This window comes from Trichechus manatus, unplaced genomic scaffold (assembly GCF_000243295.1).
Source record: "Trichechus manatus latirostris isolate Lorelei unplaced genomic scaffold, TriManLat1.0 scaffold00327, whole genome shotgun sequence".
Lineage (NCBI taxonomy): Eukaryota > Metazoa > Chordata > Mammalia > Sirenia > Trichechidae > Trichechus > Trichechus manatus.
The window spans coordinates 121,665-147,305 of record NW_004444263.1 but is presented as its reverse complement, the minus strand read 5'-3'; the positions used below and the strand labels follow the sequence as shown (position 1 = coordinate 147,305).

The 25,641-nt window shown below is 47.1% G+C and overlaps 3 protein-coding genes across 8 annotated transcripts; 1 reads left to right on the top strand and 2 right to left on the bottom strand.

The window, feature by feature from the left end:
- Positions 1-2,737: 2,737 nt before the first annotated feature.
- AIF1 (allograft inflammatory factor 1) lies at positions 2,738-5,064 on the bottom strand. 2 transcript variants are annotated; one of them, XM_004390738.2, is made up of 6 exons: positions 4,909-5,063; positions 4,660-4,721; positions 4,501-4,567; positions 4,079-4,120; positions 3,746-3,908; positions 2,747-2,908 (listed from the first exon to the last, which is right to left on the bottom strand). In XM_004390738.2, exons 1-6 carry the CDS (start codon positions 4,931-4,933, stop codon positions 2,824-2,826), a joined length of 444 nt encoding a protein of 147 aa, XP_004390795.1. In that variant the 5' UTR covers positions 4,934-5,063; the 3' UTR covers positions 2,747-2,823. The 2 variants fall into 2 exon arrangements, with proteins under 2 accessions (XP_023581311.1, XP_004390795.1); XM_023725543.1 differs by lacking the exon at positions 4,079-4,120 and having other exon boundaries at positions 2,738-2,908; positions 4,909-5,064.
- A 15,719-nt stretch (positions 5,065-20,783) lies between these two features.
- NCR3 (natural cytotoxicity triggering receptor 3) lies at positions 20,784-21,650 on the top strand (the record flags this gene model as incomplete). The annotated part of the gene is given in 3 exon segments (XM_023725566.1): positions 20,784-21,165; positions 21,339-21,452; positions 21,583-21,650. Coding segments are annotated over 3 exon segments (564 nt in total), but the record flags the coding sequence as incomplete, so codon positions are not given.
- Positions 21,651-21,731: 81 nt separating this feature from the next.
- Positions 21,732-25,143, bottom strand: LST1 (leukocyte specific transcript 1). 5 transcript variants are annotated; one of them, XM_023725542.1, is made up of 4 exons: positions 24,010-24,135; positions 23,553-23,648; positions 23,188-23,210; positions 21,732-22,397 (listed from the first exon to the last, which is right to left on the bottom strand). In XM_023725542.1, the coding sequence occupies exons 1-4, from the start codon at positions 24,015-24,017 to the stop codon at positions 22,252-22,254; spliced, it is 273 nt and encodes a 90-aa protein (XP_023581310.1). In that variant the 5' UTR covers positions 24,018-24,135; the 3' UTR covers positions 21,732-22,251. The 5 variants fall into 5 exon arrangements, with proteins under 5 accessions (XP_023581310.1, XP_023581306.1, XP_023581305.1 ...); XM_023725538.1 differs by lacking the exon at positions 24,010-24,135 and adding an exon at positions 25,029-25,143 and having other exon boundaries at positions 22,076-22,392; XM_023725537.1 differs by lacking the exon at positions 24,010-24,135 and adding an exon at positions 25,029-25,136 and having other exon boundaries at positions 22,076-22,416.
- Positions 25,144-25,641: the final 498 nt, after the last annotated feature.

Genomic DNA, 25,641 nt, shown 5'->3' with positions numbered 1-25,641 from the left:
CTGGGCTCCGACTAACGGCCCATCCGGGCAACCGCCGCCCCCGGGAGCGCCCCCACCACCTCCCTCCGCGAGTGGGCACGCCCACTTATTTGCATAAAGGGCGGGGCGCCTTCTACCCCGGCACTCTTTACTTCCAGGGCTGTCCTTATTTAAAACAGGCAGGGCGTGCGGAGTTAGCGGGATCATTTACATAAAGAGGAGGTACTTACAGGCGCTAGGACACCGGTTGGCTGTGGAGGCGGGCCTCTGACGTCGGGCGTTGATACGTGTAGAGGAGGCGGGAATGCGGCGCCGGCCGGTCCGGCGGTTGGGACGCAGAATTTACACGACGAATTGAGGAGAAAGAGGTGGAGCGTGCGTCATGCGTTCGTGGAAAGATGGGAGCGGAGAGACGTAGGGCGCTGAGAGTGGAGGGCAGCTACGCAAGATCCGTGGCGCTTTCAATGGAGAAGAGGAGAGAGGATAGGGGCGGGAAGGATTAGCCGCTGGTGGGCGGAGCTTACGTAGACCCAAGAAGAGTCCCCGACGCACGCGTCCTTTCGCGAGGGGTGAAAGCACCAGAGGGGTGGCGCTTTCCTTTTATTAAATCACGTCATGCAAATGAGGTGGATAGACAGGCCAATCCAAGGGTCCAGGGGAGCGTGTCATCAGCACCACACAGTGTAGGCATTCTTTGGGTAGCTCTGTTTATTTGCATAATGCAAATCGTTGGAACAAAGGCTAGGAATGATCTATTCACCAACATATCAGCAACCGATGACTAAGATGAACATTTATTTTTATAACCTATCATTGTTATGAGGATACTTGTATATTTGATATTATTGGCAACTTGTATTCACAGTGGGTTTCGTTTTACAAAATGCAGTAGTACTGGTTTTTCCACCCTTTGTCTCCTATTACTCAACTGTAGAACCCTCTGCTCCAATCAAACCTACTACCCATGCAACAAATTCGTTTTGAAGGCTCAGTCAGTTCAGTGTTACCATGGAGATATGTATAGAATGTTAAAGAAGAACAAAAACCAAAACCAAACCCATTGCCATCAAGTAGATTATCTGACCATGCCTGGTGAGGTTTAGAAATGCTTCTAGAATGACATGACTTAGTAGGAACTATGAAGAACTAGTTAGAACTTAGCCAAGTTTGAGGAGAGGGGTGCACATCTCAGGCCCACTGAACAGATGAAGGAAGGCATGGGTTTGGGGACCCATGCTTAGGCTGATGTGGTTAAATAAAGGGACTGCCTTTCCATTGTTGTAAATGAGGGTAGAAAAGTTAGCAGGAATCAGGTACAATTTTTTCCTGTGGCACACTAAAATATTTAAGACGACTTTAGTTCTCAAATTTCAAAATGATTCTGTGTCCCCTCTACCTGGCCAGCTACCAGCCCATTTCTTTGCTTCCCTTTACAGCAAAGCTTCTTGGAAAAGCTAGCCATACTGTCTCCAATTTCTTTCCTCCCATTGTCTCTTAAACTCATTTCAGTCATGCTTTCACCCCCACCCTCTACCAAAACTGGGTTGGTCAAGGATATCCAGTCTCATGGCTTGAAATAGGATTTAGACTCTGATTACTTCCAAAGGTATATCTCCCTCCCAGAACTCTGTCTGAAACTGGGGACTTGCACACACAACTATGTACTTGACATCTCCTCTTGGGTATCTAACAGATCACTTCAAATTCAGAATATCCAAAACTGAATGTTTGCTCTTTGGTTCCCCAAAACCTGTTCTATCCACAACCTTCACTATCTCAGCTGATGGCAGTCTGAAAAAATCCAGTTAACCCAAAACCTTGGAATCCTCATTAACTCCTTTATTTATCTCACGCCCCACTTTCAGCCAGACAGGATATCCTATCCTGAGAAAATATCCAGAATCCAACCTCTTCACTTCCACTACTTCCATCTTAACCTAAGCCAGCGTCATAGCTCACCTGCGTTGCAGCTTCCTGACTGATCTCCCTCATTCTACCTCTGCTGCCACAGCCTATTCTTTACACAACAGCCAGAGTGGGCCTTTTCTCAAAAGAGCCCTCAAAGGACTCCTTTGCTCAAAGTCCTGCAATGGCTCCCGGTTTCTCTCAGAAGAAAAGCCAAAGTCCTTACAGTGACCTACAGGCCCTAGTGATCCAGCCTCAGTTATGTCTCTGACTTTATTTCTTATTACTCTGCCTACCTGCTACTAGGCATGGTCTCACCTTGGGGCCTGTTAACTTTTCCCTCTGCCCAGTTGGCTCTTCCCCAAGAAATCCTTTACTCCAATAACTCTAGTTCTTTCATTCGTCCATTCATTTGAGTTTTAAACATTATTGAAGTTTTATGGTATGTCAGGAACTGCAACATAGGTCATATTATCCTCATTTTCAGATGAAAGATTCAGAGAGGCTGAGCAATTTGCCAAAGTCACAAAGCTTCTACTGGCAGAGAATGTTGGCTTAAGGTTGGCTCACTTGCTCTTTGTGAAATTGACCAAGGGCCTGGTGATATATTTTTTTCTGTACTTGTCTTTTCTTCCCACCTAAATTCCTTGAGAACAAGGCTGTCTTATACATCTGAAATCCCGCTCCACATGCAAAACCATCTATATCTACTAGTAGACACACTACAGAATTGTTCATGGATTGCTCATATGGGCAAATCTTTGCTGCTCTTCCCTTGAAGGCGCTTCCTGCCCCCCAACCCAAGAAAAAAAAAAACTCCTCAAAAAAGACCAAGCTGACTGGATCAGGAGAAGGAGGGTAATTTATTTAATTTACAGTTTGACTCTCACTCCCAGTTGGGGACATTGGCATCCCCTTCAGTGCCACCTCACCCCCAAATCAGGGCAACTCAGAGATAGCTTTCTTGGCTGGGGGACCCATTGGCTTCTCCTGTTCTCTCGCTTTCTCCTCATACATCAGGATCCTGGTTGGGATGGGAAGAGACACAGGGATCAGGGAACATTCCTCTCAAGAGAATAATCTTAGTCTGCTTGGAAAGTCCGGAAGAGGATGGGAATTGTGAGGGTGAGAGAAGGAAGAGGAAGAGCAGGGATGCGACTGATGGAGGCTGTGAGGATCAGAACCATGGATGGTGTCATGGATTGAATTGTGTCCCCCAAAAATGTCTGTCAGCTTGACTGGGTCATGATTCCCAGTATTGTATGATTGTGTAATCCGATGAGATTTTCTTGTGCATTGTAAAGTCTATCACTATGATGAGGTTATATGTGATCTCCTTATGTATTGTAAATTCTATCACTGTGATGAGGTTATATTGATGAGGTTTACAAGATTAGACAGTGTCTTAATCCAACCTCTTTTGAAATATAAAAGAGAGAAGCAAGCAGAGACACATGGGAACCTCATACCACCAAGAAAGCAGTGCCGGGAGTAGAGCGCATCCTTTGGACCTGAGGTTCCTCTGCAGAGAAGCTCCCAGACCAAAGGAAGATTGATGACGTGGACCTTCCTCCAGAGCTGACAGAGAAAGCATTCCCCTGGAGCTGATGCCCTGAATTTGGACTTATAGCCTACTGGACTGTGAGAGAATAAACTTCTCTTTGCTAAAACCATCCACTTGTGGTATTTCTGTTGGAGCAGCACCAGATGACTAAGACAGATGGGTATGGGTGGGACCTTGGAAGGTCCCTCTAAGAATGGAAGAAAAGGAAGCTGAGGAATTCGTAGAAAGCAAGCCTGGAGATAGGAAGTGTCGGGAGAAAACAGGTAAGTATAGGGGAGGCTGCAACTGGACTCTCACATTTTTAGGATGGCAGATCTCTTGCCCAACATCATCCTGAGGAAGTCAGGATAGCTGAATGTCTCCCCAGAGCTTCTGGACACCTCCTGGATTAATTTCTTTAGCTCCAAATGAGTCTTGGGGACCCCAAGTTTCTCCAGCATTCGCTTCAGGGACATGATATCTAGTGGCAGAGGATGGGGAAGGGGAGAAGAAGGGCAGTCAGCTTCTCTCTCTTTCTGCCCCTATCTCCCTGTTCCCATTCCTCTTCCTCCAACTCTGGTAGGTAGAGTACTTAGGGGAGACATCTCCCTTCCCAGGTCTGCACACTCCCCCAAATCACCCTTTTCTCACCGATATCTCCATTTCCGTTCAGGTCAAACTCCATGTATTTCTCTGGGTGGGTGAGAGAGCAGGGAGGGTGATAGCTGGCTAAAGGGTCACAGGCAGTAGGCAGAGGCTGGACAGGGATTGAGGAGGGGGTTGCTGAGAGAGTGCTAGGTGGGGAGAATATATGGAATGACAAGGCAGGGCAGTCAGAGAAGCGGGGGTGGGGGGAGTTGAGGTTTGAGGGCCCTGTTAAGGTGTAGGGACCTAGAGGGTGGACTGAGAGGGGCAGGCCAAGGAGAGGGACTGCAACCTGGCGGATAATAGAGGCAGCCTCTCCTCTTCCCAGGACAAAAGTAAATTTTGTGACTCAGCATCCCCCTCTCCTTCTGTGGAAATCCTACTTCCTCCTCCACCCCCTCCCATTCTCCCCCTCCCCCCCAACTCACTCTTGAAGGCTTCCAGTTTGGAGGACAGATCCTCATCACTGCTGTATTTAGGATCATCCAGGAATTGCTGGGGGTGGGGGGGAGAGTAAGGACCAGGGTAAACCACCCCCCCATCCAGTCCCCCCTTCCCTGTCTTGCCCACTTAGTTCTTCCTTTTACCTTGTTGATTTCTTCGAGTTGCTCTTCCTGCTGGGCCTTCAGCCGTCCAAAAGCTTTTCCCCCTGAGGGGGTACAAAGGTTCATAGACCCTCACCCCACCCCTGCTTCTCTCTTTACTCCCACACCCAGGCCAGTGGCATCCACAATTCCACCTTCCTAGGCCAACTAACTGCCCTCCCAGACCCCCAGCCCAGGGCTGTCCAACTCCTTGCTCCTGTTTTATGCTCCTTCCTGCTCCATCTTTCTTACCCTGTAAATCTCTGATTTGACTCATGGCTCCACAGATGCTGGCAGATGTAAGGAGGCAGACAAAGCTAGCTGGCTTGGCTTTCTTCTGCCAGCTTGCCTGTCCCACTGGCCTCCTCAGAGGCCTCCCTCCCAAACTTCCCCTTTCCCCTCATTCCCTCCTCCTCTACCTCCCAGGCCTCACTTCCCCATCAGCTTCTGCTGACACTAGCACCCAGGAAGAAGGGGGAGTCAAGTGTAGAGTGGAGATGAGAAAATAACATTCTCCCAGATGCCTCTTAATAAGAGCCCTGTGTGTGCATTGAAGAAATATTTTGATAAGCCACTGGAGGTGCTGGGGAAGGGGCAGTAAGACCCCCAAACCAAATCCATTGCCGTCAAGTCGATTCCAACTCATGGCGACCCCATGTGTTACAGAGTAGAACTCTATAGGTTTTTTTTTTTTTCTGTAATCATTATGGAAGCAGATCACCAGGCCCTTCTTCCACAGTGCCACTGGGTGAGTTCAAACCATCAACCTTTTTTTTTTCTTACTGTGATTTAGCTGAAAGTTTATAGCTAAAGTTAATTTCTCATACAAAAATTTATACACATATTGTTCTGTGACATTAGTTGCAGTCCCCACAAAGTGACAGCACACTCTCCCTTTCCATCCCAGGTTCCCTGTTTCCATCTGACCAGTTCCTGTCCCTTCCTGCCTTCTCATCCTGCTTTTGGACAGGGGCTTCCCATTTGGTCTTGTGTATTTGATTGAACTAAGAAGCACATTCCTCATGTGTATTATTTTTTGTTTTACAGTCCTGTCTAATCTTTGTCTGAAGAATGGGCTTCAGGAGTAGTTTCAGTTCTGGGTTAACAGTGCATCTGGGGGCCATAGTTTTGGGGTTCCACCAATCTCTGTCAGACCCATTAAATCTGGCCTTTTTACCTGAATTTGAGTTCTGTTCTACATTTTTCCCCTGCTCTGTCCAGGACTGTCTGTTGTGTTCCCTGTCAGGGCAGTTGTTGGTGGTAGCCAAGCACCATCTGGTTCTTCTGGTTTCAGGCTGATGGAATCTCTGGTTCCTGTAGTCCTTTAGTCCGTGGGCTAATATTTTCCTTGTGTCTTTGGTTTTCTTCATTCTCCTTTGCTCCAAGTGGGATGGGACCAATGGATGTATCTTAGATGGCCATTCGCAAGCTTTTAAGATCCCAGACACCACTCACGAAAGTGGGGTGTAGAACATTTTCTTAATAAACTTTGTTTACACCAATTGACCTAGATGTTCCCGAAACTGTGGTCCCCAGTCCCCAGCCTCAGCTACTCTGTCCCTCAAAGTGTTTGGATGTGTCCAGGAAACTTCTTAGCTTTTGCTTTGGTCCAGTTTTGCTGACTTCCCCTTTATTGTGTGTTGTCCTTCCCTTCACCAAAGTTGATCCTTGTCTACTATCTAGTTAGTGATTTCTGTGTTTAAACATTTTCTTGAGTTCTTATAATAGGGGTCTCATACAATATTTGTTCTTTTGTGACTGACTAATTTCACTCAGCATAATGCCCTCCAGATTTGTACATGTTATGAGATGTTTCTTAGATTCGTCATTGTTCCTTATTGTTACATAGTATTCCATTGGGTGTATGTATCATAATTTGTTTATCCATTCCTCTGTTGATGGGCATTTAGGTTGTTTCCATCTTTTGCTAATGTGAATAGTGCTGCAATGAACATGAGTGTGCATATGTCTATTCATATGATGGCTCTTCTTTCTCTCGGGTATATTCCTAGGAGTGGGATTGCTGTATCATATGGTATTTCTATTTCTAGTTTTTTAAGGAGGCACCAAAAGTTTTCCAAAGTGGTTGTATCATTTTACATTCCCACCAGCAGTGCACAAGAGTTCCAATGTCTCCACTACTGCTCCAGCATCTGTTATTTTGTGTTGTTTGGATTAATGCCAGCCTTGTTGGGGTGAGATGATATCTCATTGAAGTTTTGATTTGCATTTCTCTAATAGGCTAATGATCATGAGCATTTCCTCATGTGTCTGTTAGCCTTCTGAATGTCTTCTTTGGTGAAGTGTCTGTTCATATCCTTTGCCCACTTTTTTTTTTTTTTAATATTTTATTGTACTTCAGGTGAAGGCTTACAGAACAGATAGTTTCTCGTGTAACAGTAACACACATGCTGTTTTATGACATTGGTTAACAACCCCACAACATTTTAACCCTCTAAATTCTCAACTTTTTTTTTTTTTTTCGGTCCTTTGCCCATTTTTTAATTGGATTATTTGTTGTTGAGGTGTTGCAGTGTCTTGTAGATTTTAGATTATTAGATATTAGATTTAAATATTTAGATATTAGACTTTTATTGAGGTCATAACCAAAAATTTTTTCCCAGGCTGTAGTCAAACCATTGATCTTTAGGTTAGCAATCCAGCACAAACCATTTGTGCCACCTGGGGACCAGTACAATCCCAGAAGCCTTTATTCTCAGGAACAAATGGTTTTTAAATAGGTCCTGTGGTTCAGGTAGCTAGAAGGCCCTTCATTGTGTTGGGTTTTGTGAGTCTAGGCATGCAGGTTTGGATAGGGAGCTGAAGCAGAGCTGGCTCTGTGGATAGGTGAAGAATCTGAAGTCAGCTGGGAGCTCTGAGAGGGGAGCAAGGCCAAGAAAAGGAGAGAAATCTCACTGCCAGCCCAGCAGCTCCAGAGAGGGGCTTGGAAGTATGGAAATGTCTAATGAAGGAGTTTTAATTTGTTTGCTGGAGGGTGTGCAATATAGCCCCCTTTACTTACCTCCTTTGAAATCTTTAGTAAAATCTGCATAACTCAGCAATGTGAGAGTGTAAGTAGAGTCTTTGGGGAAAGTGCTGCTGGTCCCTGTGGATTCAACAGAGTGGGTGAGTAGCCTCTGATAAACAAGGCCTTCCCTAGGCATAACCTTTATCCTCGCTGCTGCTCTGTTTGCCTAGATTCTTGTAGATGTGAGGACAAGACATCCCTTATCCCTGAGACCTCCTTGTACAAACTCCCAGCCCATAACTCCATTCACTCCGCCCCAGCGTTCATGGAGACACTTTTCCTTCTCCCTCCCCTCCCTAGCCTATTTCCCCTTTGCAGCTGAAACTTTTTACTGCCCTCCCCCTGACCCATGCAGATGGGGAGAGAGAACTGGGGTGGACTATGACTTCTTGACTTCCCTTTATTGCATCTCCCTGCTTCCCCTGTAGAGACAGCTGCAACCCCACACTCCCAGTCATTTCAGTGCCTGGCAGGAATTCATTACTTTATTCCTACATTCATTCAACAAATATTTACTGAGTGCTTACTGTATGCCAGCCTCATGGATGGACTAGTCAGGAGACGCAGACAATAAAAATAAGTATACTAAAGGTAATAGGTGCCTATGGAGAAGAACAAAGATGGGAGGGGGAAAGGAAGTGCTAGCAGATGGCTGCAGTTTTAAATAGGGTGGTCAGGAAGGCTTCCTTGAGAAGATGATATTTGAGAAAGGATTTCAAAGGGATGGGAGGAAAAGCCATGTGGCCATCTGAGAGAAGACCATTTCAGGCAGAGGAAACAGCAAGTGCAAAGGCTGTAAGGTGAGAGCATGTCTGGATATCATGGACTAGCGGGGAAGCTTGTGCAACTGGAGCCGAGTGCATGAGGGGAAGAGGAGTGAGATTGCCTCCCAGAGTAGTCTTTCCCATCAAGGATGGCTTGGCAATCTACCATGTGGGATAGACCTTAGATGCTCAGAAAAAGTTCCTGGGATAGAGAAGGTCGACATCTGCTCTGACTGTGTGACAAAAGTGAAGACTTGAGGGTGACTAGAAGGGCAAGAAAGGGGCCCTGGTGGTACAGTGGTTAAGCGCACAACTGCTAACTGAAAGGTTGGCAGTTCAAACCCACCAGCTGCTCCACGGGAGAAAAATGTGGCAATCTGCTTCCGTACAGATAAACCTGTTGCTGACGAGTTGATTCCAACTCATAGCAACCCTATAGGACAGAGTAGAACTGGCCCATAGAGTTTATGGAAGCAGATTGCTGCATCTTTCTCCTGCAGAGCAGCTGCTGCGTTCGAAATGTTGACCTTTCAGGAGGTGGGGCCAAGATGGCAGAGTAGTCAGATGTTTCCGGTGGACCCTCTTAAAACAAAGACCCGAGAAAACAAGTGCTTCAATTATATATGACAATCTGGGAGCCCTGAACATCTAAGACAAAGTTGAGGAACCGGACTGCGTGGCAGGGGGAGTGGGAGATGGTTCGGAAGCAGCGAGGAGTTGCCAGACCTAACCCAGCAAGAGCCTGAGCCCTTCAGGCCTGATCAGCTCATGGGTGGAAGCAGTGAGGCAGGCAAGCAGGTACGTTTTCTGCACTGGGAGAGACCCGGCACCAGAGAGTCTACTTGGCTACCCAGAACCAGTGAAAAGCAGCCTGCGATCAGTGAAAAATAAGTACTTGCATATGGCCTACCGTGCGGATCAAAAACACCCCCCTTAGGGAAAAACCTCTCTCCCATTTACCTCCCTGCTCCCTGCTCTGCACTGGGTCCCGGACGTGCTTCAGCAATTGCTGAGTCCCCCGGGCCGGAAGTAGGATCCGTCACATGCCCTGAGCCATTCTCCTGGCCTTGGAGAGTGAACAAATAAACTGCTGGCTCCCCTAAGCCAGGAACCCAGGGTAGGCACAGCTCCTTTGCCTAAGCACAGGCATATGGGATCCACAGACTTTGAGTGCCTTTCCCCCTGCAGAGACTTGTGTGGGCTGATTTCAACAGCGTAGGCCCTCATTACCACAGTACAACAGGGTATACATCTGAAGTCTAACTTGAACTGTTTCAGCTGTGAAGGGGTAGGTTCGTGATATTTGACACCACTCTGCCCATTAAGCAAGGTCTTCACCTACCCACATCAGGGGCCTGAGGACTGGTGGCTCCACCCACGCCACCTAGCCACCTGTGATAGGGGCCCAAGAATAACAGGTGCCCCCCAGTCCTTGCAGCCAACAGCATTGTGTGCTCATAGTCTGACTGCAAAACCCACCCAGCTACACGCTGTAGGGAACAGGGTCACACCTTCCTCCTAGACACTCAGGGACAGCCATCAGCCCCCTGCCTTGCTCAGAGTGTGTCCCACTGCTGCAGCCAGATGCCTGTGCCTACACCAATCCCCCATGCCTGTCTAGGACTGTAGGTGAGAGCCTACACCACACACTTGGTGGCTGTCTACCTGGGCACCTGAGTTGATTCCATACAGGAGGAGTGGGCAGACTCCTGAGCTCACATACCTAGTAACAGATCTAACCACCTGGTGACAGGACATTAGCGCATTAAAGGTGCCAATAATCAAACTAGCTCATATGAGCAGCCTATTTGGGCATATCAAGACAAAACAAGAAGCTAGGACACAGTAAGCAAACATAAAATAAGTAAATATAATAACTTACTGATGGCTTGGAGACAACAGTCAATATCAAATCACATAAAGAGGCAATCCATGGTGGCTTCAGCAAGCTCCCAAAATAAAGAATCTAGAAATTTTCCAGAGGAGGAAAATTTCTTGGAATTACCAGAGGCAGAATACAAAAGATTAATATGCAGAACTCTCAGGAAATTAAGCAAAATGCAGAACACGCAGTAGAGGAAATTAAAAAGATTAGAGAAGAGCATAATGACAAATTTAACAGGATGCAAGAATCCGTAGAGAGACAGCAATCAGAAATCCAGAAGATTAACAATAAAATGTCAGAATTAGACAACTCAATAGAAAGTCATAGGAGCAGAATTGAGGCAATGGAAGTCAGAATTAGTGAGATTGAAGATAAAGCACTTGACACCAACTTATTTGAGGAAAAATCAGATGAAAGGATTAAAAAAAATGAAGAAACCCTAAGAATTATGTGGGACTCTATCAAGAGGAATAACCTACGAGTGATTGGAGTACCAGAACAGGGGAGGATAACAGAAAATACAGAGAGAATTGTTGAAGATTTGTTGGCAGAAAACTTCCCTGATATCGTTAAATATATCTATCCAAGCGTTCATCGAACCCCACATAAAGTAGATCCCAAAAGAAAGTCACCAAGACATATTCTAATCAAACTTGCCAAAACCAAAGACAAAGAGAGAATTTTAAGAGCGCTAAGGATAAACGAAAAGTCATCTACAAAGGAGAGTCAATACGACTAAGCTCGGACTACTCAGCAGAAACCATGCAGGCAAGAAGGCAATGGGATGATGACATATATAAAGCCTTACAGGAAAAAAACTGCCAGCCAAGAATTATATATCCAGCAAAACAGTCTCTCAAATACGATGGCGAAATTAGGGCATTTCCCGATAAACAGAAGTTCAGGGAATTTGCAAAAAGCAAACCAAAATTACAAGAAATACTATAGGGAGTCCTCCAGATAGAAAATCAGTAACATCAGATAACAACCCAAGACTAGAACACAGAACAGAGCAACCAGATATCAACCCAGATAGGGAAGTCACAAAAATAAATCAAAGCTAAAACACTGAAAATAGGGAAACAGATGTCAATATGTAAAAGATGACAACATTAAAACAAAAAAGAGGGACTTAAAAAATGTAGACATAGATTTTGCATATAGAGAGGAAGTCAAGCCGATATAAAGAAATAAAGGACTGGTATAAACTTAGAAAAATAGGGGCAAATATTAAGGTAACCACAAAGGAAACTAACAATCCTACAAGTCAAAATAAAAAACTAGGAAAATATAAAGACTCAGCAAACACAAAATCAACAACAATGAAAAAGATGAAAAGAAAATACATAAAGAAATGAAATGTTGACCTTTCATGTATGAGAGCACTTAGCCACTTCATCACCAAGGCTCCTTCCCATGAAGACTACAGCCTTGGAAACCCTATGGGGCAGTTCTGCTCTGTCCTGCAGGTTTCCTCAGAGTCAAAATCAACTCGACGGCAATGGATTTAACAGGTTTAGAAAGGCAAGTGGTAGAGAAGGACCTAAACACAGGGCCTAAACACAGATGTGAGGAAGGGCTGTGAAGAACAGACATGCAAGAAGACACCCCATCCCACCCAGACTCACAAACTCAGGGGCCTGGCCCCCTCTGACCACAGAGAGGTCTAGCTCACAGTAGGTAGGGCTGAAGGGCAGGGGGCTCTGGGCAGGAAGCTACAAGGGTGCATTGTGTGGCTGCAGCAAGGAATCTACTGAAAACTTGGAAATAAAGGAAGTAGATAATTCTATTGGTTAGACTACAAAGTCCAGATCTGATCAGAGATATGCAGAATCTCCTTAAAGCAATTTAAAAAATTTTTTTGATTGTGCATTAGGTGAAAGTTTACAGAGCAAATTAGTTTCCCATTCGATAGTTTGTACATAAAATGTTCTATAACATTGGTTTCATTACAGCAGTGTTTTGAGTCTCAAGTAGTGGTCCTTTGACAAGCATCAGCACCACCTAGAAGTGAATTAGAAACGCAAAGTTTGGGGCCCCACTCCAGACCTGCAGAGTCAGAAACTCTGAGGATGAGTTCCAACAATCTCCTTTTTTTTCTTTTTTAAATTGTGGTTAAATATATATATATAACAAAATACCTGCCAATTCACCAATTTTTACATGTACAATTCAGTGACATTGATTATGTTCATCGTGTTGTGCAACCATTACCACTATCCTTTTCTAAATTATTCCACCACCATTAACAGAAACTCAGTGCTCCCTAAGCAATGACTCCCCCTTTCCCACTCCCTGCCACCCCTAGGGGGTCCCTAGGTGGTACAAATGGTTAATGTGCTGGGCTGCTAACCTAAAGTCTGGAAATTCGAGTCCACCTGGAGGCGCCTCAGAAAAAAGGCCTGGCAATTTGCTTCTGAAAACATCAGCTATTGGAAACCCTATGGAGAACAGTTCTACTCTGACACACATGGGGGTTGCCATAAGTTGGAAATGCCACCCCTGGTAACCACTAATAAGCTTTGGTCTCTATACATTTCCCTATTTGATGTAAGTGGAATCATACAATATTTACCCTTTTGTGACTGACTTATTTCACTCAGCATAATGTTTTCAAGGTATATCCATATTGTAGTGTGTATCAGGACTTCATTTCTCTTTATGACTGATTAATATTCCATCGTATGCATGTACCACATTTTGTGTATCCCCAACAATCTGCTTTAAACCAGCACCTCAGATGATTCTGATGCACACTTAAGTTTGAGAGCCACTGCCTTAAAGAAATAAAGTGGTTCCCAAGCCTGCAAGGCTTAGCTGAACCTTGGCTGAATGTGTTAACATGGCTTAAATATGGGTCAGTTGGTGGTGGGTTAGCCTGGGAGGCATGGAAAAGGAGGAGTCACCAAGGCCAAGGTTGTCAGTGACCAGCAAGAGGTCAAGGAAATAATGCTGAGGCAGCTCAATAAATGGACCTGCTAGTACCCATTGAAGTTAGAGCCTCTTGTGGAACTGGGACTGACTGAGTTGCTAAGAGCCTTTGTGATGATTCCGTGTTCTCCTAGGAATCTGCTGAGTAGAATTAGGCCCCATGGAGTGTGCCTATGGGAAGAGAATGCACTGGCCAGAAAGCTTGTCTGTGTGTGTGCCCTGGATGTCTTCTGTTTGCCCCTCCATTTCCCCTCTCCCACTCTTCACTCTGCCCCAGGACACTAACCTGTACAGACCACATCAAAGGGCTCCTCTAGCTTCTGGCTGGTTAGGCCGCTGGAAAGGCCCAGCAGGAAGATGGCAGGAGGGAGAACACTGAGTTGGGGGCCTTCATTTCCTTGGCTACCTTCCTGCAAGGTCACCTCCAGCTGGCTGAGACCTCCACCTGAGGGCAGTGGTCCTCTCCAGGAGACCTGCTCTCCAGCACTATCTTTCCCAGGTTTCAGTAGCCCCAGGAATAGATTCCAGGTGGTCTGTGAACTTGGACGGGGAAAAAAATGTACATCCCTTCCTCACATCCAACGTGAAGTGTGTTGCCTTGTCAAAGACTGCTTCACAGTCAAAATTTTTAAAGGCGGGCAACAATATCCTTTGCACTGATATGTCTTTGTTTATTAAAATTAACTTCAGCTTGCTTGTATTTTAAATGTATTATTATTACTGCAGTAATAAAGAAGTCCATAATTTATTCTATCACAAATTTTTACTAATATTTTGATAACTGGAACTCGATATAATTGCTTTATTTTGTAATTATATTTTCTTTTATTTTATGCTTCACTAGACACCAAGGGGATTTGTGACACAAAATAAGTTAAGAGCCCCTACCATGACCAGTCCCTCCCTTTATGCCTCTGGTCCTGGGATGGTAATATCTCCTCTGCTTCTAATCCCAGGTTATGTTCCCCAACACCCCACATACCATTGTAAATAAACTGTCCTCCTCAAATTATCCTAATTTGAGGGTCTTATCTGTTTCCTGTTGGGACCCTGACTGGTAAAGTGTACACATGTGTGTATATTGGGGTAGGAAGATGGGGGGAAAAGGGGTGAACCCCTGCAGCCAGCTCTATTTCTCTTTGTAAATGAACAAAAGGGCATCCTGGTGTATGCACTGGAATCCCGAGCTTGGTTAATAAGAGGCTGTCCCTAAGGAGGGAAAACAGGATTCTGAGCCTACGAGGGGCAGTCCTGTAGGAAGATAAAGACTCGCCAACATTGCTGTTCCCAGAAGCTTTTTCTTTTCTAAAAAGTCTCCATGTAGGGCTTTGAAAGGAACGTGGCAGCAGCTTATTTTGAGATCCTCCCCCTTCTTTCCTGGAAACCATATACTGTAGAGCAGTAAAGAGAATGAAAACATACACACACACGCATCATTTTCAGTGAAACTAGAGGACAGAGAAAACCTACAAACTCAAAATTATGTGTATGTGTGACCAAATGCCAAGCTGGGCAGGCAGTCCCCACTAGTGCCTCAGGGAAGAGCAAGGAGGGAGAAGGCCTCCTGGTAACAGTAGTAAACAGTCATTCCTGGGAGGAAAGGCCTTACTCTGAGAGGGGAATGCTGAGTGCAGGACTGACTAAACAGATTCAAGGGCTGAGAAACGTGAAGAATGTGCCTGAAGGGATCCACCATCACCTGTCTGTCATACGGTGGTGGCTTTGCATGTTGCTGTGATGCTGGAAGCTGTCAGTCATTGGTATTTGAAATACCAGCAGGATCACCCATGGTGGACAGGTTTCAGCAGAACTGCCAGATTAAAACAGACTAGGAAGAAAGGTCTGGTGATCTACTTCTGAAAATCAGTCAGTTAAGATCTTATGGATCACAACAGAATATTTTCGGACTTTCTTGCTTTAGACATGTCATTAGGAGGGATCAATCGCTGGAGGAGAATATCATGTTTGGTGAAGTAGAGGGCCTGCGACGGAAAGGAGACCCTTGATAAGATATATTGGCACAATAGCCACAATGATAGACTCATACATGACAGTGGTCAGAAGGATGACGCAGGACTGGGCAACGTTTTATTCTATTGTACATAATGTCGCCATGAGTTGGAGTCCACTCAAAGGCAACTATCAATCTATGTATCTATCTATGTATCTATCTATGTATCCATCCATGTATCTATCTATGTATCTATCTATGTATCTATGTATCTATGTATCTATCTATGTATGTATGTATCTATCTATGTATCTATCTATCTAAAGGGGCCTAAAGGTGGCAGATCTCAGAAAGGGCCAGCAAAATTCTCCATCTAATAGTAAGTGCATCACCCTATTAAGTGCAGCCTATGAGGCCTCCCATGTGTGGGGGGGGAGGTGGGGGGGGGCGAGGAACACAAAGAAGCCAAAGATTTGTGGTAGAAACTTTCTGAACCAGGAGAGCTTCTGAGAGGCAGAGGAGGTAGTGGCTACAGACAGGTCCCACATTTTAAGGAAACAATCCATTGTTACAGCAAAAGAGGAGGATGTCTTGACCTTGTAAGCCTGAAAAGCTATCCTGGGCCATCTCGTCACCCCTCCACAAGGTCCTCCTGCTAATAGTTCAGAAAAATATAACTAATCTAAATATGAGTAACAAAAAGAAATGACCAAAGCTTCTTTCCAATTAAAACATCAGATAAAAGGTAAAAAGGAGCAGCACAATTTTCCAACAGATGATGATGATATACCAGAAATATATTGTCAAAAAAGATGGAAACTGTAACCCAAAATTCCATTATGAATTGAAAAATAAAACTTGGCGTAGCATTTTAGCAATGAAGGAAGGGCATAAACAAAAAATGCAAATACTCAGAGAAGAGATGGCAGATAATAGGAAGGTATGAACGGGAACAGGAGGAAAAGTATAGAATAATAATACAAAACTACTTTAAAAATTAAGGCTAAATTTCTTGGGAGAATAGAAACATGAGAAACACAGTAAGGGACATAGAAGCTAGAAATAAGAAAAATATCATGGGGGTCATCTAGGTCAATTGGTGTCTTAGTTATCTAGTGCTGCTGTAACAGAAATACTACAAGCGGTTGGCTTTAACAAAGAGAAATTTATTCTCTCACAGTCTACGAGGCTAGAACTCAGAATTCAGGGTGCCAGCTCCAGGAGAAGGCTTTTTCTCTCTGTTGTCTCTGGGGGAAAGTCCTTGTTATCAATCTTCCCCTGGTCTAGTAGCTTCTCAGTGCAGGGACCTTGGGTCCAAAGGACGTGTTACCCTCCTGGTTCTTCATTCTTGGTGGTAGGAGGTCTCTCTGTCTCTCTGCTCCCTTCTCTCTTTTATATCTCAAAAGAGATTGACTCAGGATACAACCTAATCTTGTAGAGTAAGTCCTGCCTCATTGATATAACTGCCTCTAATCCTGCCTCATTAACATCCAGAGTTATTGAAAGGGGTCCTTAAATCCATACACGTATCAGGATTTATTCTAGAAAGACTAAGAAAATATTCAACTAGTATATTCAGGATCCACAACATTTTTGGATATTACAAATGAGCTGGGAATCCCTTAGATAGAGGAAAGAGGTGGGGGAGAGCAGGATATCCTTGACTCCAGGTGTGGCTATACCATTGGTCATCCTAGCCCAGGACTGGGGTGGAGCTGGGGCCTAGCATACACGAACACCATACAGTGGGGTCTGGAAGTTTACTGGTGACTCTCATTTGACAGATGTGGAAGTAGTCGAGCCAAAACCCAAACAGGCTAGTTTGACTTCTAAGCTACATTGCCTTGAGACATGGAGAAGTCCCCATGACTAAGTGTGCACTGTCAAAGTATGGGGTTTTATCCTCAGGCCAGTTGCCATTCTACCCCAGCACCCTCTCAGTTGTGGCCTCCCCTCTCTTTCCAAAAAGTGGGCTTCTCACAGCTGAAAGAAAAAGAGGCAATTTTCTCCACATTGACTCTCTGAGGTGGAGATGGGGTGCTGACAGAAACAAGGCAAGGGACAGGGCAGAAGCTGAGGAAGGGCTGGAGTTAAGGCCCAGTTGAGAGAAGTCACATATTGGTGCCTCAGTCATCCCTCATGCTCCATGACCACCAGGGGGCAGCCCTTGCCTTGCCAGGGCACCTCTGTCCTACACCCTCAAGTGCGATGGCTTTGAAAGAGGCAGCCACTGGGCTCAGAGGGGTGTGTGTGGCGTGGGGGGAGGGTGGGGCGGCGGGGGTTGACCCATTAATTCATTGCCGTCGAGTCTTTTACAACTCATAGCAACCCTACAAGACAAAGTAGAAGTGCCCTATATGGTTCCCAGGCTGTAAATCTTTATGAAACAGACTGCCACATTTTTTTCTGCAGAATGGCTGGTGGGTTTGAACTGCCAACCTTTCGGTTAGCAGGCAAGTACTTTTAACCACTGCACGGCCAGGGCTCCTGAGGTGGGGGTTAGAGATGGGCATTTGCCCCTGGGTGCAAGTCCAAGGGGGTGCCAGACGAGGCCAGCCCACGAATCACATCCTGCCTTTCCTCTCCCTCCCGCGCTGCGACAAGGCCAGCCGGAGTGTAGGGCGCAAATTTAGAGATTGGTCCTGGGCTCTCGCTACCCTTGCTACACCTCTGACTGGACTGGCTGATGGAGAATGGCTGAGTGGGTCAGTCCCAGATTATGTGGCATGTTGTGGTTTTCCAGATGGCTTGTTGTTGTTAGGTGCCATCCATTCAATTCCGGCTCATAGCGACACTATAGGACAGAGTAGAAACTGCCCCATAGGGTTTCCTAGGTTGGAATCTTTACGGGAGCAGATCGCCAGGTCTTTTCTCCCGCTGAGTGGCTAGTGGGTTGGAACCTCTGACTTTCAGGTTAGCAGCTGAACGCTTAACCACTGTGCCACCAGGGCTCCTTTTAGGTGGCTTAGAAAGGTTAAATAACTTGTTCAATATTATAAGAAAAAAAAATTAAATGAAAAGATTATATAACCAGTTAGTGGGGAGCTGGCATTTAAACCTAGCCTGACTCCCTTCGTTACCATTAGACTACTGGCTCCCCACCAAAAAAAAGCTCCAAATCACTGCACCCTGAAGGGTGGGAACTGGACAGTCTATTAATGTATCATGAAACAGAGCTAGAAGCACAGACACAAAGAAAAAAGTCTGTATTAATATAAAGGAGTCAGAAAGTGTGTGGCGAGGGCTGGGCACGTGTTTCACTCGGCATATTACATGCAGTTATTCTTTTCTATGTGCTGAATTATCTCAAGTAGGTATGTATATATGTGGCACACTCTTGTACTAATCCCTGTATAACCTTGGAGTTACATGTAATGCAATGTGTCTTTGTGTCTATAACATTCACTACATTTTATGTAATGGGCACTTTGTAGGTTCTCGATCAATGTTAATCAAATGGTGAATAAAATAATTAATGAGTGGCTTTCCCAATGGGTAATGTGTCCTTTTGGAATGCACTAGATAAAGCAGACCTCTGCTGGGGGTGTATTCCTTTAATGAAGATCTGAGTATGAATCAGTCCAAACTTCTCCATCAGTTGCACTCATCCTGCCAAACCATCCAAGTCAACACAATCTATGTAAATGCAGCTTCCAGACGAAGTTTCTAGCCACCTCCTCCACTGCCCCTTCAACACCAATCAGTTGACTTCCCCTACTCCTCTCATATATATAAATTCTGAAACAGCCCTAGCAGGAGGGCCAGACTCCAAGGAAATAGATGGGTGAACCTGGGCACTGATGGGCAGTGAGGAGTGGAAATAGGCTAGCTTCTGGGTCCAGAAGAGCTCCTGGAGGCTTATTCTGGGTAAAGGGCTGGCCTTCTTAAACTTCAGAAGGAGGGCAGAACCACATCAGAAGGTGGGAAGAACCACATCCTGGTCTCAGCCGCCCACCCACCCTTGCCTATCAACCTACCCACCCTTTCCTCACCAGGCATCTGAGCCCTACCCTGCCCCTCACACTTAGGCAACTTGCCCAGCAGCTGCTTGTGCCTCCTAGAGACCCAGGCATCTTCATCAGCAGCATCCTCTCTCCTCAGGGAGATGTGCCGTGCAGTTGATGCTCAAGGTCCCAGGCAGTTGAGGTCCTTGGGGAGTGATGTGAGTCTTGCGTGTCATAGGAAGCTCCCCACCCCCGCTGGTGACCGAAGGCCTGGCCTCAAGCAGTGGGTTGTTCCTCCTCCACTCAGACCTCACTGCTCAGGACCCCCTCGCCAACTCAACCACCCTCCGACATGGCCTGGATGTTGTTGCTCATCTTTATCATGGTTCATCCAGGTGACAGGGCTTTCAAGGAGTGTGGGGCTGGGAGTAAAGTGGGGGGGGGGCAGGGAGGCAGGACGCATGGATGCCCAAGGGAGCAGACTTGAGGAGGCTGCTGAGCATTAAGCCCTGAGGGGATTGGCTAGGAAAGGGGAGTGGGAGCCGATGGGGTCCTCCGTAAAGCTGACAGCCAGGGGACTCCCCCAGTTCCCTCCCTGCCCCACGCTGAATTTCTCTGTCACCTGGCTGGGAGGGTCATTCCCAGTTTGACCCCAGATCCCTTTTCTTGTCAGTCTCCTCAGTCTCCCTTCTAAAAAAGGTTATAAGGACCAGTAAAAAGGCTTGAAGGAAGGAAGGACTTGAAGGAAGGGGCTAGGTTGTTTTTTTCTTTTTTTTGAGGGGCCAGTTTTAATTTGATGAGTTTAATAAGCCAATTAAATTTGACTCATTATCTAGGGTCTAGATATATAATCAGGAGTTTGGAAATCTAATTAAATCTAAGATAAATTTCTTAATGAAACTGATTTTAATAAACAGAGAGACTTTAACTGTCAGAAATATTCATTAACTAGGCTCAGTGCTTCTCAAAGTGTGGCTCCAAACCAGCAGCTTCAGCATCACCTGGGACCCCCGCTAAAACTTCTGGGAGTGGGGCCAAGGAATCTGTGGTAACAAACCCTCCAGGTGATTCTGATACACACTCAGGTTTGAGAACCACTGAAACAGAAGAAGGACTAGTGAATTTCACTAACTAGGGAATGTAATGAGTAGTTTTCATCATTTGGTCTAATTCATCAGTTTGTATGAATTAGCTAGGGCTCTCAGCCAATTACAGCCATGCCTTCACCTGGGAGATTTAGTTAACGCTGTTTAACAAAAAGCATAGTGAGAAATGTCATTAGTACTAGACTAATACCTGGAATAATGTAATTAATGATACTAGTTAACAAGGCAGTCATTTTTAATGAGGTTCAATTTGACTGTGATAGGTTAAATTTCAGGAAGACAAGTTACTCCTGAATGTAGCTGGAGAATGATGGGGGAAGTGTGAGGGTGAGATTTGATATGGAAAATAATTTGAAAAACTATTTAACAAGCAATGTTAAGAAATTAGATTGGTAAGGAGGAGAGGGTTGAATGAGGCAGGTTTATTACCCAAAGTGCTTGTCCCTGTGTGCCTTCCATGGTGGGACAACTAGATATCTGATTCCAAGCTGTCTCGTCCTTTCACTTTGGTGTAACTGTGGAGGTATTTCTCTGGGTCTTCTTTCTGTCCCCCAGGATCCTGTGCTCTCTGGGTGATCCAGCCTCCTGAGATTCGGACCCAGGAGGGTGCCACCACCTCCCTGCCCTGCTTCTTCAATGCCAGCCAAGGGAGACCGGCCATTGGCTCTGTCACGTGGTACCGGGACGAGGTGGCCCATGGGAAGGAGGTGAGGAACAGGACCCCAGAGTTCTGGGGCCGCCTGGTCCCCCTTGGCTCTGTCCGCTTCCTCTGTGACCACCAGGCTGAGCTGCACATACGGGACACCCGAGTCAATGACGCCGGAGTCTACCTGTGCAGGGTGGAGGTGCTGGGCCTGGGCATCGGCACAGGGAATGGGTCTCTGCTAGTGGTGGAGAAAGGTGAGGCACAGAGAGGTGGCCCTCTGGGTTGGAGATCCCACTTGGCAACGTCCCTGGAAGTGGAAGGTCGTTCCCAGAAGCTCCCTGCCCCCTACCCCTCCCTAAGCCTGTGCACGCTTTTTCCCCAGTGCCCACTTTACCAAGCCCCTTCCTCTCCACCACCCCACGTTCAGGATCCTGTCAGCTAGAGACCAGCACCATCCTTTACCTCCTCCTTCGGGCTGCATTCTATGCCTTCAGTTTTCTCTCTGTGGCCATGGGCAGCACCATCTATTACCAGGGCAAATGTGAGTAATGGCACCGGGGCAAAGGCAGAGGAGCTGGGAGGAACAGTAAGAGGGCTAGAGAAGGGAGAGACAGAGGCCAAGAAGACAAGGGGCTGTAGTGCTGAGCTGCACTTGTGGTCTCTCCTACCAGGCCCCTGTTGCATGGGAACACCCTGCCATGCCTTGGATGGCCTCTGAGGAGTGATTCCAGATCTGTGATCTCCAGCCCTCTTCAAGGGACTCCTATAAATCCCTCTCTGCCCCACCACTAACTCCCCCTTATCAGTCTCCTGTATTTTCCTCTCCATTCTCTGGGGGCCCCAACATGCCCCTCTCCAGGGGCCCCAGGCTCTTATCCCCTCTACCAAGTCCAGACCAGAAAGGCCCAAGGAGGATGCTTCCCTAAATCGAGCCCCGAGCCCCTTCCCACCACCTTCCTGAGGCTCAACACACCCACCTCTCCCAGGTCCAGGGGGCTGAGGTAGATTCTCCTGAGGTGTGGGGACTATGGCATCTATTATTCCTACTTGTCAACAACCTCATTCTGGCCAGGCCCACAGAAAAATACTCTTTCATGACCTGTAGGGGATCTCGAGTTCTTAAATGCCCTTCTTGATCCAATAAATCATCACTTGACCCCAAAGTGAGTGGGAGTGCAGTGGTGGTAAGCCACTTAAGTTTTGACTGTGTTCATTTTGAATGGGGGCTTGAGATGGACAGAGAAGCCTGAGACACAGGTGGGGAGACCACGGCCTTTACTGAATAAACCACAGGATGACCCTGTCCACCTGCTGGGGTTGAGGGAGGCATCTAGGGGTGCTTAGGTGGGTTTTTTCTTGGCAATGCAGGCATAGTCAGCACTGGGGTCTTCCTTGGCATCCTTCCCGTCTCCCTCGCTGAGGTCGAGCCCCTCAGCACCGCCTGTCCCTGGTAGCCTCTGCAGAGATGCATAGTGGAGCTCCTGCTCTGACGACAGGGCCTGGGGCTTGCACAGAGAGGCAGGTACAGGGGGGTTGGCACAGAGGGGTGGGCACAGGGGGGTGGGCACTGGGTGACAGGTACAGAGGGGCTGGCACAGAGGAGTAGGTATGCAGGGGAGGGCACAGGGGGCTGACACAGAGGGGTGGGCACAGGGGGGCTAACACAGAAGTGGGCACAGAGGAACAGGAACAGAGGGGCTGACACAAGAGTGGGCACTGAGGGGTGGGCAGAGAGGGGCTGGTGGTGGGCCCAGGGAGGGGCCTCCCTCCCTTCCTTCCTTCCTTCCTGGTGGGTTTCTGCCCCCTCCTCCCACCTTTCTTATCTCATTGCTACCCTCTCAGTCTTCCTTGCTCTGTTCTCTTCCTGTGCTCTTCTCTCTCCCTCCCTTTCTGTCTACCAGCTTAAGCCCTTGCTCTTTTCTCTCCTTGCCCTTTCTCTTTGAGTCTCTCTCATTTTCTCCACCTCTCATTTTTCTCTTTTACTTTTTCTCTCAGTTCCTGTCTTTTATTTTCTATTTCTCTTTGTGTATCTTTTTCCTCTCCTTTCTGTCTTGTTTTCTCTTATTTCTACACCATTTCTTTCCTCTCTTCTCATTCTCTTATTTCGCTCTCTCTTTCTGCCTCTCTTTCATTTTCTCTGCCTCTCTCATTCTCCTGCTTTCCTTCGCTTTTTCTCTTGGCCCCACCTCTCTTCTCAGCCCTCAGCCCCTTCTTGTCCTCCCGTCACCCACTTGGGCCTTCTCTTGCCCTCCCCCTTCCCCTGCCCCCAGACTCACCCAGCTCCTCTCCAGCCTCTTTACTGGAAGGAAAAGAAGAAACTCAGCACGGTCCTCCCATTGTGTCTTACCCAACCCTCCCCTCTCGGGGTGTGGAGCCCAGGAGCAGAGTCCCCATCTCAGCACCAGGGAGGCCATGATCAGGAGGGTGTTTCCTCACCTGACTTCCCTGTGGTTCCCATGGATGAAGCTCTTGCCTCTCTCTTTGGACACTCTTCCCTCACCCCTCACACCCAACTCCCACCATCCTCCTCACCCAGGGCCTGTCTGAATCAGTGGAGACGTCTGGGAAAGCAGTAGGAAAGAGCATCGGAGGGGACATTGCTATGGGGTGGGTGAATGGAAGAGGTGAGGGTGGAACTCACCTCTCCGATGGAGCCAACACAGACAGGTGGACAGAATGATCATGACCAGGAGGAGGAGCCCTCCCAGTGCCGGTGCCGCATATATGCACAGTTCTCCTGGGAAAATGGCAAGTATTAAATGGCCCATTTCTCTCTCCAGCTTGCCCATCCTTCTGGCTGGTCATGGATATCCCAGTTCCCCTCTCCAACAGTTTTAAAGGCAGAATCTCCCCTCAGACATTCTTCACCCCAGACCACTTTATCTCACCTCCTACCAGAGGTCCCATCCCTCATCAGTTACCTCATCTTGTATCTGAGACCACCCACTGTCAGGGGCATCCACTGCAGTCCCTGCTGCCTCTAGGCCCTCACTAGGAAGTCCCTTTGCCCCTGCGCCAGCTGGTCCTGAGAGGCCCTGACCACCTACTCATGAACTGACCCACCACTTTTCACTCATTGCTCCCTCTGATCCACAAACCTCCTCATCCAGAAGGGAAGGGCTCCTTACTCATGCAATATGACATCGTTGGCTTTCAAGAGGCCGTAGACTGAGGACTGGCCTTGAGGTTACGATACCTAGCCTCTGCTCTTGGGCAAGTCATGTACCTCAAGTTCCTTATCCGTAAAGTGAGGGGCCCTCTGTTGCAACTGTTTCCTGGGCTGAGGAGCCACACCTTTGTGCCAACTCTGAGCTAAGAACTTGTCATTCGTCACCACTGATCTCCACAACACAGTGGGGGGTTATGGTGCTCATTCCCCAGGTGAGGAATCTCAGTGTTATGGATTGAATTATGTCCCCCCAAGATATGTGTTATAAATCCTAACTTCTATGCCTGTGGTTGTAATACCATTTGGGAATGGGTTGTCTTTGTTATGTTAATGAGACAGGATTAGCATAGGGTGTTTCTTGAGTCAATCTGTTTTGAGATTTAAAAGAAATTAAACAAGAAAGTAGAGAGAGAGAGATGGGGTAAGACTGATGTCAAGACACATCAAGATCTCTAAGGAATCAGGAAGAAGAAGCTAAAGAGACAAGGCGCTCCCTCCAGAGCCAACAGAGAAAAAACCTTCCCCATAGAACCACCGCTCTGGATTTGGATTTCTAGCCTCCTAAATTGTGAGAAAATAAATTTCTGTTTGTTAAAGCCATCCACTTGTGGCATTTCTGTTATAGCAGCACTAGATAACTGAGACAGTGAGGCTCAAGCCACTGACTTTTACAAGGACCCCTAGACCAGAAGTGGCAGAACTGGGGTTCAAGCTCAGCGCTGTCTAGCTCCAGAGCCCACTCTTTTCCCTCTGCCCTAGGCTAACCAGGTGGTTCATAGGGGTATGTCCAGTATTGGATAGTTCTAGGCTCTGGTGAGGGGCCTGACAGAAGAGGAGCAGCCAGGGTCTGGAGTGGATGTGGGAACTGGTAGAAAAATAGGGAAGGGACTGCCCTGCAGTTGGGGCCACTCCCTCAGCCCCAGGGCAACTCACAGGGGCCCTACTTGCCTGGTGTGGAAAGCTGCTCCTCACAGGTAGGACTGGGGCTGAAGTGGGGCATGAGAGAGTGTCTAGGGCCCCATAACTTCCCCTCAGGCATTTCCTGTCCTCCAACCACTGGTTCCTGTTTGAGAGCAAAGAGGGGGCTGTTGACTTCACCCCAGAGCCAGATGCACTGACCAGAGTCTGGAAACTGAGATTCTCCAGGGTTAAGAGGAATGCTAGGGTGTGTGGGGAGTAGGGAGCAGAATCATAGCTGACAGGGAGAGCCTGAGGCAGTCATGAGGGGAGTGGTGGGTTATTTTTAATTTCTTTGGGGAACAGAGACCCAGAGGCTGGAGAGGATTCCTCCCTTTTGGGCCTAGGGACCCTCAAACCCATTCTCTCCCTCTCCCATCTTAGCCTCACCTTACTCTGGGGTGTAAGGGTCCTTCCTCCCACAGTCCCCACCACCACCACCATCAGGGTCCCTGTACACTCCCAGCTTACCCAGAGCCTATGGCCTGCAGGGTGGACAGACTCCAGACTGACCTGAGCTTCCTAGGTGGAGAGAAGTGTAGCCGCCTCAGACATTCCTGCCCCTCCTCTGGCCTTAACTTCTCCCCCAGGATTGCTAGGAGAG

Excerpts from the sequence above, each read along its gene's own strand:
- AIF1 (XM_004390738.2), bottom strand. The coding sequence starts at position 4,933 with ATGAGTCAAATCAGAGATTTACAGG. Across the intron at positions 4,121-4,500 it reads CAAACTGGAAGCCTTCAAGA|AGAAATACATGGAGTTTGAC; the intron begins GTGAGTTGGGGG and ends TCACCCACCCAG. Across the intron at positions 2,909-3,745 it reads AGATCTGCCATCCTAAAAAT|GATCCTGATGTATGAGGAGA; the intron begins GTGAGAGTCCAG and ends CATCCCAACCAG.
- LST1 (XM_023725537.1), bottom strand. The coding sequence starts at position 25,119 with ATGCCTGAGGGGAAGTTATGGGGCCCTAGACACTCTCTCATGCCCCAC. Across the intron at positions 23,211-23,552 it reads GTGTTGGCTCCATCGGAGAG|TAAAGAGGCTGGAGAGGAGC; the intron begins GTGAGTTCCACC and ends TTTTCCTTCCAG. Across the intron at positions 22,417-23,187 it reads AGAGGCTGGAGAGGAGCTGG|CCCCAGGCCCTGTCGTCAGA; the intron begins GTGAGTCTGGGG and ends TCTCTGTGCAAG.